This window comes from Nyctibius grandis, chromosome Z (genome assembly GCF_013368605.1).
Source record: "Nyctibius grandis isolate bNycGra1 chromosome Z, bNycGra1.pri, whole genome shotgun sequence".
Lineage (NCBI taxonomy): Eukaryota > Metazoa > Chordata > Aves > Nyctibiiformes > Nyctibiidae > Nyctibius > Nyctibius grandis.
The window spans coordinates 7,805,232-7,823,885 of record NC_090695.1 but is presented as its reverse complement, the minus strand read 5'-3'; the positions used below and the strand labels follow the sequence as shown (position 1 = coordinate 7,823,885).

The 18,654-nt window shown below is 46.1% G+C and overlaps 1 protein-coding gene across 2 annotated transcripts; it reads left to right on the top strand.

Annotated features, from left to right (window-relative positions):
• The first annotated feature begins 852 nt into the window (after window positions 1–852).
• Window positions 853–18,396, top strand: LOC137676507 (uncharacterized). 2 transcript variants are annotated; one of them, XM_068423366.1, is made up of 6 exons: window positions 853–1,263; window positions 10,968–11,435; window positions 14,056–14,196; window positions 14,619–14,687; window positions 15,247–15,337; window positions 15,696–18,396. In XM_068423366.1, exons 1-6 carry the CDS (start codon window positions 1,209–1,211, stop codon window positions 15,901–15,903), a joined length of 1,032 nt encoding a protein of 343 aa, XP_068279467.1. In that variant the 5' UTR covers window positions 853–1,208; the 3' UTR covers window positions 15,904–18,396. The 2 variants fall into 2 exon arrangements, with proteins under 2 accessions (XP_068279467.1, XP_068279466.1); XM_068423365.1 differs by having other exon boundaries at window positions 854–1,263; window positions 10,965–11,435.
• The last annotated feature ends 258 nt before the right edge of the window (window positions 18,397–18,654 follow it).

Genomic DNA, 18,654 nt, shown 5'->3' with positions numbered 1-18,654 from the left:
TGGGAAAAAGACAGTCTGGTTTGAAGCCATATCCCTGCTCTGAGAGGGGCAGAGCTGGGTGCTGTCAGCCCTAGGCTGGGCACAGAGGGAACTGCACCTTTGCAAGGCTCTGACCCGAGCCCATGGCCTTCCATGCATGCCGATGCTGTGCTGTTTTAATTTGGCAGCTTGGCCACTAAACGAAGCAACTCCCAGCTCCCCAAGTGACTCCTGCCTCATTCACAGAGCTGGGAGATGTGGCATTGCTGCCATCCAGGGCTGGACCCCAAAAGTGAAAGTGAAGCCACCACTTTTATGTGTTCTTATACAAAAGGGTTAATGATATATCTGGGTGAGAACAACCCCAGCGAGAAGGTGGGACAGACAAGTGCAGAGAGGATATGGCTGAATGGGAGCATCTCGCTAGCAAAACTGTATCTCTGGCTTCCCCTGCTGCTGTTTCATCCACAGCCTTTGCTGCTGTCCCTTGGGGAGGGATGTGTGGTTTTCCCCCTGTACAGAGCCCAAACTGATGCATGAAAAGCCAAACTCAACCTGAGCGACCCTCAGGGTGAGCATCAGGGCAGATCCGCAGCAGGACCCTGATCCCCAGCCGGGAGCTGGGCTCCTCCACCCATCACCCTCCAGCTCCAGGACCTCCATAGCTGGCTTGAGAAGTTTTATCTCTGCTGTGACCTATAATGGTGCTTAAACTCATCTTGGCAGGTGTAATTCTCCCTAAAAAGAAAACAACCGTGTGACGGCATGGCCAAGCACAGTTTCAGCAGACGCATCCCACGCCCCTCCGGGCACTCCTGATGAACTTTGCCTTTTCTTGCCAGGCCAGCCCTGCATCCTCCTCCGCTCCCAGCCCCGGCGAAGGCAGCCTGCCAGCCTGCTTAGCATTCGGCTCTCATTGCTGGGAGCAACCGTGGCTGCTAAGGAGCCGAGCTCAGTGGCTGCGAGCATCTCGGTCCAGCGTCCCCCCCATCCTGGCTCGTCATATGATTTCTCCTGAGGGATAACCGCTGAGTGGGACCGCGGCTCCAAGCTGATCCTTTGCTGATAAGCCAGCTGCCAAGTCTCCAGCTCTAAGACAAAAGAGTTTTTCTCTTCCCAGCAGGTTTTTCTGCTGTGAATGACCGAGGAAGGGGGGAAAGCAAGCTGCCTGGCAGTCCTCACAGGCAAGAGGCTTCAGGGGCGCCTTCCCTGTGCTGTGCTGGCAGACCATGGAGCTTTTCAGGCTGAGCCTGGGCTGTATTTGCCTCCTTCCTTGGCTTGAGGGTAAGTTTCTCCTCCTTTGGGGTAGCTGGAAAGTGGGAAGTGAATTGCCCCCTGGTTTTAATCAGCTTTCCTGCTGAAGTGTTGCTTGGGCCGCAAAGCTCTGAACCCACCAGCAGTAAAAGAAATGCCTGTGGGTGCATTTCAGGGAAGCATTTAAAATGGGATTAAACGCAGGGGTACAGGAGAGTGAGGGACAGGCTGGCAAGGTGCTGGGATGGCTTGGCCAGGGACACCATGGCATCACGCCGGCTGCTTTTATAAAGTGCTTTTAAACTGCTAAGGGGAGCGCATGAATAAACCTGCTCTGGGGGTAAGGCAGGCACTAAGTGACCTCCCGACCACTGTGTTTGCTCCTTGCCCCAGCTGCTCCTTCCCAACAGAGGTGAGTGGCTCAGAGCGTGCTGGCAGTATGGGAAAGGGTGGTGGGAAGGGGAGCAGGACCTCGTTGCATTAGTCCTGCTCCTGTGGTGGTCGGCTGGGAGCGGGACGTGCTGGGGAGCTGCAGAGTCTGCACCGCTCATCACTGCGGAGCAAACTTGGTAGTGGCTCATGTTAACATTCAGCTGTTTGCTGAGGTCCCTCAAATCCTGTGTCCTGCCTGTACACAGTAGGATTTTGAATCCAAGCAGCCTTGTTTTTGACATGCATGGGTGGATGAGGAAAGCAGAAGTCCTGCCGAGCATCATCCTGCAGAGCCAGAGCAGCGCTACCCAGGAACACCTACCCGGGAGCTGTGCTACCCGCAGCATCACCCGTCCCATCATGGGCAGTGGGCAGCATCTTTCTTTAATAATGGGCAAAACCCCTGAGCTAATAAGTAATTCTCTTTTTATTTTGCCATTATGCCTGAGGTGCCAGGTTGAAAGGCACTCATTGAAATAAATCTCTAAAGCACCTCAAGGCTCATTCAGCCCCTGAAGCTGCAAGGAGGGCAGTCTTGCAGGTGACCTGCTCAGAGCTTTTCAAGCTCCCTAGACTAGAGGACTACAACTATTTGGGCTGCAAAACTGGGATGTTTATTCCTTAAAGACAAACCTCAGACTGGCAGCTCTGACCAGCTACTTTCCATTCCCTGTTCCACAACCTCTAAATGCATGTTCCCTGGGTTGCTTTGAGGAGCTAGCCCTCAGTTTGCTCTGCAGCCAGCTCAAAGGAGAGGTTTGTGCTCCTACACATTTTACTTTTGCTCCATCTACTGCTGTTTTTTGCACCCCAAATATTGCCAATTAAAGTAAATCCAGTGAATTGAATCTTTCTTTTTTTAAAGACCCAGGCTGAGGGTATGTCACTCTGCTAGTGAGGGGCGAGGACACGTTTGTGCATCTTTTAAAAAATTACAGGAGATCTGGTTAGGACCTGGAGGTGACTCCATGGTGGGATGCCAGGAGAGCAGAACAGCCTTCAGAGTCTTGCTCTTTCTCTCGCTTTAATACAGATCTTGTCCAGTGTTAGAAGAAAGTGGTTCTTTACTGTTGCCACATGACAGGAGCCCATGGCTATGTTTTATTAGTAAATTTAGGAGGATCACAGGACATTTCGTTTCCTTTCCAGTGAAATGCTTTTGGTACAATTGCACGATCAGCCACTGCATTTCAGCCAGACCACTAATAAAAACACAACTGTTTTACAGGAAGGGAATTTATCTTCCCAATACCTGGCAATGCCCAAAACAAGCTCAAAGAGCAGTCAGCAAACATGTTCTTACCTGGGGCTGAACTCCCCCTGCAGCAGCCTCTCCCCATCCTGTCCTGCCTGGGGCTGCTGAGTTTTAAGGCTGCCAGCAGGACAGAGGTGCTTGCTCTCGACAGACCTGAGAGGGTTCAGTTTCCTGCTGGAAATCCTGGAATTGCCTAAGCAGGTACTGGCAGTGGCTTCTTTGGAAAGTCGCTGCAAGTAGGGAGGGAGCTGAAGTCTTTTCTTAAGAAGTCAAGCCTAACGGTAACCCAGTGAGGTACGATGGGTGGTGGGAAGTCAGGCACCAGCAGGATCTGTGCACGTACAAGCAGAGAGAAAACTGCTGCAGTAACACTCCATTTAACACTGACTCTAGATTGTCGTGCACTGAGCGTGAGACTGGTGGTGGCTCTGCTTGGCAGCCTGGCCTGATCCCATATCCCAGGGGCCACTCTCCTACCTCCCAAACCTAGGTACAGTGCTGGCTGCTCCCTGACCCCTCGCACCCCACTCACCTAAGGCAGCCCTAAGCATCTTGCATTGAAGAGGCAGAAAGGCCAAGCTTATCTGATGCTTCTCCTCCCCCATATACTTTTCCAGCCTCCAACTATTTTCTGCTCAGGGGATTTCCTGACCCTGGTGTGTTTAACTCTTCAGTGGCTACTAGAGCTCCTCCCTTGGCTTGTGCAGGCTCTCCCTGGCAGCAAGGATGCACAGCTGCTGGGTGCTGAGCCACCTCCTCCATGCTGTGAACCTTCCCTTGGCATCCCGTGTCCCATCAGTCCTCGACCAGTCAGCCCCTGCCATCCTCTCCAGGCCTCTCTGGATTTTATATACCTCCATTGCATCCCCCCAAGTGACTGGTTTTCCCCACATGCATCAGCTTCGTGTTGACTTCACCGACTTTCCCTGCTTCCCATCATTTATCCATGTGTTTTTCCATGCCGAAACCTCCCTTCTTTTCCTATGACTGCTCTGCTCCCTTGGAGGCCTTTGCTGAGATACTTGGTCAAAAGTGGATCTTGCAGTAACATGGAAAGCTATGAAGCCTTGTTGGTTAACCAAAAGCAAGATAGTCTTAAGAAAGCAGCAACAGCTGGGAAAAAATACAGCCGAATGTGGTTGCTAGAAGCAACATCTGGGAACTACTCGTGGTTAGTTAGAGACCTGTTACTGGAAAGTAAGCTGAGTGCAGACCAAGAAGTATTTGCAATCAGGTACTTGCACTGACAAGCCATTTGCCAGCTAATCACTGGCAGTTACCAGTAGGCTTTGTTGACTTCTCTATAAAAATGACACAGCTTGATAAGAGCTGATCTGCTGCCCAAAGTGATGGAAATTGTGCTCCCATAAACCCAGAGCTCCCAGTTGCCAGGTAGCGGCTCACCCAGCTGCAGTTCTGCCTGTTCTGCTGGGCCCGATGGGCAGACGCCTGTTTGCTCACCAACAGGGACTCACCAGGCTCCATCTAGCATCATCCTCTCCATAGGCAGATTGGCCCCATCCACTGACCTGTCATGGACATTTGTGTCTCTAAACCTTACATCCGAGTAAGCACGGTCATAGCCTGAGGGAGGACTGGGGTAAAATAAAGCTAATGTTGGTTTCAGTCAACAGCTTGTTTTGCAAAAAAATACCTAGTCTTACCTCCTGCCGTGCTGATCTTGGGTATAAATTCAGGCAAAATAGAAAACAGAGTGCCAATCTCACTGCTTCCCTGTGCACACCTGGCTTTCCTGCCTTTGACCAAACACATCTGCGTCACCACAGCCCTCTTAGGACAGCAAGTGTCTTCCAGCTGTTTTTAATTTCCTCATCGGATGGCCCAGGGCTGGTCTCCTGTGTGGGCAGCAGAGAGAGGATTGCTCCCTTGGATGGAGGGAGATCTTTTCATGAGGAGTTATTGCTGGGCTGCATTCAAGTCTGATCCTGCTCACTTATTCAGGGCCTCGTTTGTCCGTACACAATAGCATCTCAAGCTGCTTGCTTCACCTAGATCCCATGTAGTGTTCCTACAAGTCATCTTACAGGGCAACGTCTTGCACTGAGCTCCATCTGCACAGGGAACCCTCCTGCCTTAACTGTGAGCTTCCCTCTTCTGCCACTGCATCTTCTCATTTCTGTCTGGTCCTGACACTCAGCTGGAGGTGGAAACAGCCTTCCAGGCCCAGGGCAGCTCAGAAACAGCTTCCCCTCCTCTTCAGAAGAAGCATCATGACAGGATGTGGTAACTTCAGGCCACTGCAGCGAATTGCTCCTGCTGCTATGGCTAATCACATGAAAGTCTCTTCTGCCTTCATCCAATGCCTTTCTAGACTGCATGGTTTTGTAAATATGCTGCAAAAGTCCCACTCTACATTTAGTCCTGAACTTGAATCCCAATAGGGGATCTGGATAGAAGATGTGGTAGTTCTACATTACAAGCATGAGGCCCAGCAGCGAGGGCAGGAGGGCAGGGGAGGTTAGGTGCTATGCTTGGCTGAAGGGAGAGGGTCCCATAATCAGTACCAGGGTAGGAAGCAGTGTTGTCCCCATCACCACAGGACCTCAGCCACTAAAGGTGGCTTTCCCCACATTCTCTGGTTGATTCTTTCTTCTTCTGGGCTAGGGCCATTTCTGGTAGGAACTGGAGTCCGTCACAGCTGTTTTTAGAGCTACAGAAGAGACCAAAATATCTGGCAGGGCAACTTGAGAGGATGGGAGTCTTCTAAACCCTCTTCCCACCTGATGCCCCTTGAACTGCAGCAGCAATCCAACAAGATAGGGAGACCCTAAATCCTGGGACAGCTGATATTCAGGGTGAGTTACGCAAGGAGGCAAACATATGTAATGTATATGAGAACAGTGTGGGTCAGTCTCCATTGGTGCATGCTCCATAGAGAAGATATGATCTACTGCAGTGAGGAACAGTGGAGGCAGATTAACCTGAGCAAGAAACTCTTTGGCTTGTCTCATTGTAACTCAGGCTATGGCACTGCTGGCTCCAAGGTTTCCCAGCCACAGCGCACGTAGCGCTAGTGCTGTGCTCATTTTGGGTGGAAGCAGCAGAGACAGCTTGGAGACATTTCTCCAAGCCACTGTTGCCATAGCCTGGGTGACTCAGGATGATCTGCTGTCATATGGTGGTACCCAAGAAGAGCCATGTTTGGGAGCTCTCCTGGGCCATGGGATGTCCCCAAGGATGGCTGCCTTTGAGGACAGGTAGAGGCAGGAAAAGGTAAATTCCTGACTGTGACTCAGCGGTCATCCTCTCCCTACAGAAAACACCAACTTGGCAAGAGAAATTGAGCTAATTAAAGGATTTTTCAAGGAGTTAGGAACCTCACTGGGGAGGGCAAAAGAGGCCAAACTCAATGCTGAGGTTCCCAGGTGACCTGGAGTGTTTTGGGAACCTGTGCTCACTCAGCTCTGACTTACCCCTTCCCCAAATAATTTGCAAAGTGGCTTTGATCACGCCATCACATGCACTGCTTAGAAATGGCAGAAACTTTCCCAGACAGACTGGGATCACTGGTAACCAAGGCTTTCCTGGTGGCATTACCTTAATTAGGAATGTTGCACGGTTTTTGCTCCTAATCCTATGAGGAACAGCATGTCCCAAGGGTGGCCATGCTGCAGAGAGGCAGGGGACTATATTTGCTTGCTTTTCTTTCTTGTAATCAGACAGAGTGGCAGTATCATAGGACAAACAAGCTGGCATCAAGCGCCTGTGCTAGAAATTGTTTATTTTGTTCCTAAAAATATGAAGAGGCCAAAATGTTCAAGCATCAGCAGCTCAAAGCAGGCATCTACTCAGGCTCTGTGGGTAGGGTTGGCATTTTCCAGTGATGCTGAGTCCCATCCCCAGGGAGTGTGCTGGATGCTCTGCTTGCTACACGTTAACATTCCCAAAATGTTAGGGGTGATGGCCTTATTTGCAGGGCTGCTGGAGATTGGGACTTGGCAGTGTTGGGGAAAAAAACAATTTCACCTCCAAGGTAAGGACTCTCGGTGCCTGATGTGTATCCCAAGGTAAATATGCTCCAGCTTTATTTGTGGGTCTACCCTCTATGACTGTGTGGAGCATGTGCAATGATTGCTGCCAGATACCTGTATCTAATTGTAAGTTGCTCACTTAGATAGCAACCCTCAACCTCAGGAATGCAATGTATGGTTAGTGGATGGTGAACCTGTATGATGGACACAGGCTCACATCTTGGCAAGGATCACACAAAACATCACAAGGAAAATCCCGCTGCTGATAGCTAGCCTTACAGAGAGCTCAATGTCATGAGAGGCAGAACTGTTGGTAGGGAAGACACTCAGACCACAGTTCAAAGGAGAAGGATTATGGCCCCAGCTTTGCTGCCACCCTCCTGTGTAATGTTGAATCAAGCAAAGTTTAGCTAGACCTCTGTTCCCAAGCTGTAAAATGGTAGCTATACGTTTAGACCTGAGATATGGTGTGAAGATAAAAATCTGTTAACAACTTGGTGTTGTACACTTCTGAGGAGCCATACAAATCTCAAAGGAAAGCACTTGAGTTGCATTGTTGAGGTTCCTCATCTCACATGTATTCCTGTTGCAGGCGGGCTGCCATGGACCTTCGGTGGGGTGAGTCTCTGCAAACTGAGACCTACGTAAAACCAAGAAAGCTGGTAGAAAGGGGCAGCTCAAAAGTGCAAAAAGCTGGTAGATAACATGAGGGCACGCGATGCTTGCTGCTAGCATGAAGGTAACGCAGCAATTCTTTAGAGGGGAACGTATACCACCAGGGACTGTACACAGAGAACAAAACACAAATCTGCTGGCTGAGTTGAATGGCAATGCTCTTCAAAATTTTTTTAAAAATGAAACTTTCAAATGGACAGTCCTTGCCAAGCAAGGAAAAGAAAAAAAAACACAGAGATCCTGGCATGTTTAATAAGAAAATTCATAATAAAACATATGAGAAAGAGATTTAGAGGAGCAATCTAGAGAGAGCATAAAAAACTACTAATAGAAATTTTCAAACTTATCTGAAGTAGGAAGGTGGGGCGGGTAAGGAGGCCAATATCTAACTGATGTAAAGGTAAGAAGGACAACCAAGGCAGGGCAGGGTTGAAAGGCTGAATGGATTACTGGCACTGATGCTCACTTCAGTTGTGGTCAGGGAGGTCCTCACACGGCAACCACTCTCTGCAGCCTGAAGAGTGTTATCAAAGGAAATTGTCAACAGAGAAGGTTTTAGGGGAAAAAAAAAGCTAAATAATCTGTGGCAAATGACGAGCCCAGATGACATTCACACTGAGTTACAGGAAAGTAAAATTGATATTTTTTTTAAACTTCTAAGAAATATGTAAACTATTACTTAAAGCAGCCTCAGCACCAAAGGACTGCATTACAGCAATTATCTCCGCCTTAAGAGTGATCCTGGCACACCCTGGGGAAGCACAGGTCACTAGGTTTGATTTCAGCATCAGGCAAGTCAGTAGAAACAAAGAACAGAATTTGCAAACAGACAGATAAATACAAGAAAAGTCAATGCAGCTTTCATGGTGGGAATGCCTGACGTCCATGATGGCATCAATGAGCACATAAATGTGGTGAACTAGACTTTGTGCTTGCGTTTGCAAAAGGCTTTTGGTAAGATACTTCCACCAAGGCCCTCAAGAAACTCCATTCTCATGGAGTAAGACAGAGGTATCACCCACAGGCTGGAATGAAGAGGTGGAGTAAGTTGACAGTGATCACAGCAGAGTGAAGGTATCAGCAGGTCCGACGAACATCAGTGCTGTTTGACACAGTGATCTTGGGAAAAGGGGTGAATAACGAAGTAATAAAGTTTGATGATGGCACAAAATTATTCAGAGTAACCAAAACTGAAGTTCACCAGGTGGAGCTGCAGAAGGAGCTCGTTATACCAATTGAGCAATAAAATGTTTTTTAAACTTCAGAGTGCAAGCAACGTAGCGTACATGGGGAAAAAAACATTTTAACCATACCCAGTGATGCTCTCTTAACTAGCTGATAAATTTTAGGAAGGAGGCACTGGTGTCCTTGCTGTCTTGAGTGAGCTCTTTACTTGTCTTACCCTCTTCCCCTATTAGCAAATGCTAAAAGGCTCCAGCCCAGTGCTGGAGACAGGATACTGGGCTCAGCAGAGATGTTATCTGACCCAGCACAGTTCTCATGTTCCCATTATGCTTTTGTGTGGCTCTCAGGTCATTACTTCGGAAATGGATTTCTCCCAGTTAAGATGAAGCAAAGAGGCAAGAAACCTGGATTCCAGGTCCTAGAAAAAACATGTTGAGAGGATTGTATTCATCCCTTTGGATTTTCTAAAGCTTATGGGAATTTATGTTTGAGACATTTCTTCTGCCTTTGGAAGCTGGCAGAAACTCAAGCCCAAGGTGCATTAAATATCTTCCCTCCATCCAGCCCTCAGTAAGGGGTAAAGAGGACAGGACTCGCAAGCTGTTCACAGATCCCCCAGAAATTTAATTTCCATGTAGGCACATGGACTTGGCAGGAATTTCCTGGATCGGTGGCTATCACAGGTCCATGAAACTCAGTATCTCAGCGCAGACACTTCCATCCTCATTTCAGAGCTGGCGCAGGAGTCGTACCGTGGTTTCTGGTTGCCTCTCCCCATGCATTCAGGCTGAGCAGAAAGACTTGAGCTGTTTCTGTTTTAATGACCCCCAGGCACTATTAATCTAGCAGACCCCTAGAATTTCCTTCGAGAAAACATAAGAGCTCTTTTAAGCTATTGTTCATACCCTTGGTATTGTGTACCGGCTTCTGTTTACACTGTCATTAGTTTTTTCAGGTACTGAGCCAAATACTCGCTGCCAGGGAAAAGTATTGTTCTTTGCTTTGGGAGGGGAAACTCTGCAGAAATAGTTGTTTAGATAAACATCAGTGTTCTTGTCTAACATCACTCTTCAGTCTCCTCTTACCTTTTATGCTCAATACTGTATGCTGATTAGGCTTTTATAATTGACGCCTGGGGAAAAGAGGAAAAAAAAGTCACCGCAAAAGCTGGGAGTTACCATGTGTTAATTGTAATTAAAATTAAAAGATTTCTCAGAATATGCAGAAACTTGAAACTTTTATTTCTATCCCTCTCTCTTAGGCATAAAAGACAAGGCAGAAGGCACACCTGCATCTGTGGCAGGTGGTTTAGCATTTAACATTTTGCTCAGGATGTTCACAGGCCACACCTGGTGATTTTGTACCAAAAATAGGGGCAATTGTCCAGCTAAAGGGTGATATCCATCCAGAGACGCTGGGACACGTTGCTGTTAAAAGCAACAAGCAATTACAGAAATTGCTTCAAATTGTGTGTCTGTTGTGGGGCTGCTGTAACATCTCTCTCTTCCAAAGGGATTCTTAATAATGGTACCTTCGTGCCTGGGGAGCACAGACCAATGTCAGGTATGCTAAAGCCAAATTTATTTCAATACTTACATGAGCCGTGTCAGCCAAGTACTTCCAGACTTCTGATGGGGTATGGTTTTATCCCAGTGTTGCTGTAATATCACCAGAAGCCACTTAATGGAAACAGTAGCCCAAAGTGGCCTAAGTGGCCCCAGATGAATAGCACCTGGGGAATTCAGGGCTTTCAATTGCTTTTTTATAAGAAAGATTTGATCCAATACAGGCAAAAAAAAACCCCAAACAATCCAACTATTTTGGAGGAAGAGAAGGATGTGTACCTATTTAAAGCAGTTGAAATATTGAATTAAATACATATAGGCGGATATTTCACAACAGTACAACTTTTCAAGGATGGTGAGTTTGTCCCCATTAGTTACATGGGTTAGTTATGTCATTGTTACTCTTCTCTAGTATTGCTCCTGGCTATTTGCACACCCCGTATTTTAAAGAAATGTTATTTTGGGGAATTAGGAAGCTGAGGGAACTGTTTATCTAGGCATGCCCATCCAGGAAAGGACTGGTGGGTTACATGTCCCCTTCCCCAGGACATTTACAATGTCTGTGCTCGTTGGACACATTTGCCTCACACATGCACAGTACTAAACCGTGCTCTGATTGTACCGCAGTAGCAGAGGCACAAGGCTTCCTCATAAGGAACACCCGCCTGGAAAAGTGCATTCGCGCCTCTCACCACGAGACCAACAGCATCAGCCTGACCAACTGCAAGGCGCACTTCCAGCAGCAGCAGTGGAGCTGGGACCCTGCCACCAGGACCATTGTCAACCTTCAAACGCAGCAGTGCTTGTCGGCCCATAAGACGCGGGAGTATGCTCTGGTCAAGCTGGAGCCCTGTGGGGACTGGGAACGCCAAGCATGGTCCTGCAGCAAGAAGGGACACTTGACTCTGCAGAGCTTGGGCCTCCACCTCAGCACCAAGGAAGGAGGCCACAAGGTCTTTGTCTCAAGGGAAAAGGACAAATTCAGCAGGTGGAAGACTTTAGCGGATGAAACCATCTGCGCTGCTGCCTGGACAGCAGCTCCGAGGCCCAGCAAACCAACGCAACAAGCTGTAGACACACGTGTGTGGATCTATGAAAGTAAGATGAGGTAGATTTAGCATCAGATAACATCTAACCTTAGGTGTCATCCAAGCCACCTAACACCAGGCTTGCATCCATCATTCTAACTCATGGTCAATTTGGCCCCATCTGGAGAGATACCAAATGGCTCCAAGTCAGCCCAACTACTTGGTACCGCTGGTTTCCAGTAGTTGCTGTTCAGTGTTTTCCAGAAAGCACGTAACACCTTACAGGATCAGGACTCTACACCTCAGCTGCATTTCTGATGACAGGCTAAAGTCAAGTATTTTGGAAAGTTCATCTGAATTGGTGCCCAGAGCTAAGAATAGTTGGAATTGCTTGAGCCTCCCAAGTCCCAAACAACCAAAGAAGTCCCATAAAGTCAGGCGCTTAAGACTTTGGAGGAGTTTTTGGTACTTTGTACTTTGGGATGTCATTTTTTGCTAACAAGAAAACTGGAGGCAGCTGAAAACCTCTTACAAACTTTATGAATTATTGAGGAGCTGCTATATTTGAAATGAGAAATTGTTGCTTCAGTTTCTAAGCAACATGTTACACTTACCTGCTGTCAAACCCCAGCAGTGCTCCTATCACTGATGAAACCACATTCCTAACCTTCGTTCCATGCTCTCATGATCCTCAAAAGTGAACCTCACTCCTCTTGGTGCCTGTTGTAACCATAGAGACTGATGAACACAGCAAGTGGTGGGAGGTAGTTAAAGCGCTGCCCTCCCTTTGCATTAAGAAAAGCCAAAATATGACATCAAAACATCATAAAAATTCAGTTTTATATTACTGGCTTTACGGCCTTGGCCTCTGCTAAAAAGAATTTATTCTCTGCCTTCATGAGTGTTCACTACTATCTGCTGAGATTGGACACAAAAATGGCAGAAACCCTGGTCCTCTCATAGTTTTAGGTGTTGGACACCAGGCTAACAGACATCAGGCATGGTCATTGCACCAAGATGTGACTGTCATCATTTGTCAGATGGCCAGTGAAGCCCATTGCCGACCACTGACAATTCATGGCCCGGTCTGTTTCCCTCTTTCAGTTACTTATGACACCTTCACCTCCCTTATGCAAAGGAAGGTGGTTTCAGGACTTCCCTTGTGAAGTTGTGTGCAGAACTGAGACCTGAAAATCACACTCAGTTCCTCCCCCCATCCTCTCCTCCCCTCCCTTCTTCCACTCCAGGGACAAGAAAAGAGCTGGTGTTCATAATAACTCTTCTGTGTTTGTCCACTCTGTAGGTGAAGAGGTTCACAACCTTCCTTAGGGGAAATTATTTCCCTTACATGAAGCTATTCCTTACCTTAAGGCTTGATGGCCCAAATAAGATTTTCTGCTTTGCAGAAATTAGTAAAGAGAAAATGTGATGAATCTGGTTGGCATAAGCAAATGGATTATGAGTATAACCTTTTGACACAAAGAGCCTATATCCAATTTGTAATAAAAAGAGATGCAATAGCTTTTTTGGCTGCCATGTGTCGATAAGATGGCTTTTTTACAGAGGTTTTTAATGAGTCAAATAGAAGGTTTACATGTAATTATCACAGACCAGTAGTCACAAGTGTTAGTGTTTGTTTAACATGAAGGTAAATACAGCCAATACAAATTAGATATCATAATAAGCTAGTTAAATATAGGATAGGAAATGTGTGGAACATTTAAGATATGGGAAAAAGGCATGTGAAAAAGGCGTTTGCACTCCCCAAGGCAATGTTCCTGGCAGCCCAGGGCCGCCTCAGAGCCAGGCTCTCCAAATAAGGCTGCAAGGGTAAACACAGAGCAGCCTTTGAATCAGGTTGTGACAGTTAGTGTGTGCAAACTGATAATTTTCCTATCAACCCCATCGTTCATCGTCTACTAGAGGGAACCTCCGACTACTCAGTAACAACATCAGAGCCCTGTGTATTTGCTTAGGCCTTTCTTATCCAACTTTCAGTTGACCATCGACAGACAGCTTTTACTTCAGTGGGTTATTTGCTCAATAAATTACACCCCTGTAGTCGTGGATGCTCATGCCACAGGAAGGGATAAGGTTGGGATAAGCAGCAGGGAACCCTGCAGATATTTCTTGATCTTGCCACATGCATCAGTGCAGGAGAGGAATGACTATCACTGCCACAAGATTTCCCACAGCCTCCCCTCTAGCAGTAGTTGCTACCCCACATACCCTACTCCTGCAGTAAGACTGGCAAGGCAAAGGATGATGTTGAGCCTTGCAAAAGGCATGGACTATTTACCACCTTTTCTTCATCCTCTGTGTTGGTAATACCTGTGATGCTTAGCTACAGTTCTGCTTCCCTTTTCCTCACACCTCATCCTTTAACAGCTGGTGTTGCACTCATACTTTTTAGACCAATGACCTTATTTACCACCAGAAAACAAGTTCTGCTTTGGCTGTGGATTCAGTCTTCAGAGGTTCATTTCATCTTTGAAATCTGTGAGAATTGAAGGCCCTTGATACAGAGGAGGAGGTGATCACTATTGCACCACGTCCTGTTTGCCTTGCAGGGTAGAGGACTAACACGGCAGGGCTGGGCTCCCTTCCCTTGCTGGGCACTGAACTCATCCAGACTTCTGTGCAAAAAGTAAATGATAATCACACACATCTTTGCTTTATTTCCTTCCAAGCTAAAACCATTGATTCATCAAAGATCAATGCTGTGGACAGAGAATCTTCTGTGGGCTTGACTGACCCACCTCTGGCTAACAAATTTAACAGCACAGTGTCTCCAGTGAAGACCAAACAGGAATACCTCCCAGCAAACGAGGGTGAGCACAATTCTTTTCTGAATGCATATGTGAGAACAGCAGGAAGGAAAGTGTGGGTGGCATTTAGAGATTACTCAGGTATTTTCAGTGGTGGTAAGTACCTGAGTACTTCTGAAGAACTTCCATGTGTACCACTGAGTGGTTCAAGGCTCTGCTCTCACACGACATGTTGAGATGTTTGCCTTGGCAAGCGGTTCAGTGATACAGCCATAGTCTTAACGTGGAAGCACAGCCATCAAATGTTCCAGGAGCAAAATGTATCTGTGGCTGGGGAATGCTGAGGAACAAGAAAGTTCCCTCTTCCCTGACTGCTCCAAACAAAGGGGCTATGCGGTTATGGTGCAGCCCCAGGAGGAAGCTGGAGCTCCCTCCAGTCCAATAGTGGAAGCTGCTAATCTGAGTCTCTCTGCTTCTTCTCCCAGATGCGTCCCACAATCACTCTAAAAAGCACCATGGAAATCGAGGGAAAAATGCTGGGGCCAGGTTTGCAGGTAGGTCCAGGGATCAGCCAGAGGAGGAAGAGACCAGGTAGACGAAGGTTCATCAGTGCCCTTGACCTTCCCATCAATACAGAGTTACGTTCCTCTGGGTCCTGCTGAGGATACTCAGTCGGGAACAAGGGCACCAAATTCCCTGTCAGAAAAACTCTCTTTAAAGATTAAACAAATGTCCCCAGGCCTGGAGTACAGAAGTGAGTAAAAACATGCAAATGCTTTGTCCCAGCTCACCAGGAGAAACAGATACCCACTAGCACTGGTGCCTTCCCCCAGCTCTTCTTATTTCTTATCAGAATGCTGCAGAGTGGAGAAGTATGAATATTTATTATCTTCCTAGCAAGAAAGAAAACCTTTTTGTGGCCATTTTCAATAGAGGGATGCTGTGCAGTGTAAAGCAGCTGTAAGGTGTTGATCTTATGGACAAAGCACTTTTCCCATTATCTGCTAGTCTTCAGGGACATTACAGGTGTTTTTTTGTGGCAATCGTGGCTATTGAGTAAGAATGGGGATAGGTACAGCAAACTCATGATTGTTTTCTATTATATCCTTTCAGGCACCAACTGGAAGACAGCCATGCTGGTCCTCAGCCCCTTGGCATTTATACTGGGATTAATAATACTGACACTCAATGTCCATTACAACAAGTAAGTGAGATTAAGGTTCATTCTGTTTGCCACTTCCCTGTCCAGCATTTCAAAACGAACGTCTTGATCTTGGCACCCTTCCCAATCCCACACCTGAAGTGCCTGGCTCTGAGCAGACAGCTCTGCGCACCCATGGTCACCCTTGATGATTGCTCCCCTCTGCCACCCTGTTCCTCCCTCCCACTCACTGTCCCATCCAAATGCAGCCACTGATGTTGGCTGCTTCTCCCCTACACACCTCACTCCATGCCTGAAGGTTTAGGGAATTTGGGCACTATAGTTGCTGATCCAATTCACACGGAGAAGCGACCAAGAGACAGGCAGATGCAGTTACATACCCTCTTCTCTCTTCTCCTAGGAAGAAGAAAATCCTTTCTGCTCTGAAGAGCTCTCCAGCCAACAGCAGCAGAGCTGACTTACGGGAGTTGTCTCCCTTACGAAGAGGTCCCCAGCTATACCTTCCACCATCTCGCTCCCCTTCCTTGAGGCGTGGAGAGATCCTCATCGAGTGGAAAGACGGGACTGTCACTCCTCTTTTTGATAATGCCAATTATCAAATGGACTAGCTCCGAAATAATGGAGCTGTTGTTCCATCCTGTGTCACTCTTCCCACTAGGAAGAGTGCCACCATAGCCAATCTCCTCCCTAGCCTTGCTGTTTTGACAGGGAGTTGTAAGCGCTGTTTGGTTTTTTTAATGCTTGAGAACAACTTCCTTGCGCCGCACGAGGTTGAAGCAAGCAAAGCAGATGAGTGTTTCGTTTGTACAGGCACACGCTGCTTAGCTCTTCCAGAGCTGATTTACCTCTACTAAAACCCAGATTTAGCTAATGAAGCCGAGACTCTCACCAGCTGCAACTGTCCATTGCCCTGAAATTCTAGAGTTACTGAGCATATGAGAAAGTAAATCCTTGGAGACAAGGTGTGAGGTGAAAAACAGAAGTCCTGATGATCCTTAAATCTTTTTTAAGATAAAACTAGCTCCCAACAGACACAGAAGTTACTTTGTCAATGTGAGAACATAACTAATAAGCACTGCCTTCAGGACTCAAACAATTAAAGTCTCCTCCAGATATCTGCCAAAACACTCCCCCCACTAAGTTATCAATTAAGTAACAGCAAGTCATTTTTCTAACTTAAAAGGTAGCACTCCATTGTCCTCTCTGCATCACTGCAAGAGTCCTGCTGAGAGAGTATGTGTCTCTCAAAATATTTCCATATTTAGGATGTATTAGACCTTATTATAACACACATCCTCTTCCTTTATGTAGAATGACAATCGAAATTGGTGATGCTTGTCAGGGATATTACATTATCCAGCCATTTTATACCAGTTTCAGTCTCTGATTTCCTATGGTCATATGGAAGTCAATGAACAGAAATACTGCTCCCATCTAGAGCAGGAATATAGTTTTTTTTTCTAGAAAGGAGTAAGGCACTGTTTTCAGCCTTTACACTTCTTGTATGAGCATAATTACGTGGGATCCATCACACTCAATCCTTATCTTTTCTCAGTGAAACTTGCAATGTCTTAGTGCTTTCCTAATATTTGTGAATTTATGCTTTCCTTCTCTCTGATCTTGTGACGATGTAAACCATAATCATGGCTATAAATCAGGAATTATTTGGAAAGTACTAATACCAGGAAATTACAAGTACGAGCTGCATCAGTATATTTGTTCAGTAGAGCAAGGGAAACCATATCCTAACCTGTCTCTTAAACAACCCTTCACTTAAATTAAGTTGTTGTGCTATTTCAATGGAGCTTGGACTTCTCTAAAGTTTGATTTTATTTAACCTAAGGCAGAAGTAAGGTCTCTAGGGAATTTAAAGTCTCTGACTTTTAAATTTATTTTTATTTTTAAACATAGATCCACAGCCTGGTAAAAAGTCAACTGCCACGAGATATTATTATGACCAAGAACTTAGCTGGTATCAAAAAAGAAAGTACAAACCTTATTGGTTTGGGGCATAAAAATCATAGAGGTTGGAAACAAATGTCTTCCCTAGGCAGACTATTTCATAATTATTTACTGGAGGGTTTCCCACATGCTCCTTGGGAAAATATTTTAGTACTAGACATGGGCAGAGGAAGAACTCTTTCTTCACCAGTGAGAAGTGAACACAAACAACATAGAATTAAATTCTGACTTTCCATGTTTCCACTTTAAAACAGATCCAAAGACTTCTGGGTCAAGTTTCCAAATGTGTAAGCATCATTTTACACACAAAATTTGTGGGAATACATTCTGTACATAAATTGTTCAAAATGCACACGCGGTGCCTCACCAACTATCACAGTTACATCCCTTGTGCATTTTCCTACCCCAGTTAAGACGCCCGCCTTTCAAATCTCCTTCAAAGAGCACATCACCGTACAGTGCTTCGCACTTGTTACTCTCCAAAACCTTGACACACTTTAGGAACACGATCTATGCAGTGCCATTAAAATGCAAATACTTACCTGGAGTTCGCCTAATGTTGTGCTTTCCAAAGCAGCAAGTGCTTGTGTTCATTACTGCTGAATGGGCAGAACAGGTGCCTTATTAATGACTATAATTCATACTTAATATGCTAATCTTACTCATAAAACATGAAGGCAGTAACACCATTGTTTACATAATACTGATTAAAAGGTAGCTCAAACAATAATGAAAAGATAAGACTGTGAAGCAGCACAGGCTTTTAACTATTTTCTCCCCCTCTCTTTTACTGGCTGTTACCTTTTATTTATTTCTCAGTGGTTTACCTGCATTAGATGCTAGAGACCAAATTTGCCAAGGTATGCACAGAGGAGCTGAAGGTGTGAGTCTTCATCACAAGAGGTCTTAAAAAGCATGGTAGCAAAACATCCATCAGGAAAGATGCCAAAGTAGCTGATTCTGCCTTGGGGCTGGACCAGGTGACAGTGGGAGACACCTTCCCATCCTCTGCTTCTAAAGCTAGCTGAGAAACACTCGACGCAATCGTACAACCTATGTGCTGTTCACTCTCTGCCATCACCCGAATGCAATGCTTTTAAACAGTGCTTATAATCAAAATAAAACTTGACTGTAAAGTGGAGGAGCACTGAAATTGTTTATGTGTGTATATATACATATTAAAAGCCCCCTTGTAGTGCATCCTTTTTTGTGTGTGTATCCATATATGTACACACACATACACAAAAAAGGATGCACTGTAAGGGGGCTTTTATAAATCACTCTACAGGAAGATAACAAAGTGATGAGCAACCAACAGTTAGTACCACTTTCACAGTGGTACTAACATTATTGACGTATGCTGCACCAAAGGATGAGTGCTGCACAATTGGAGAGTA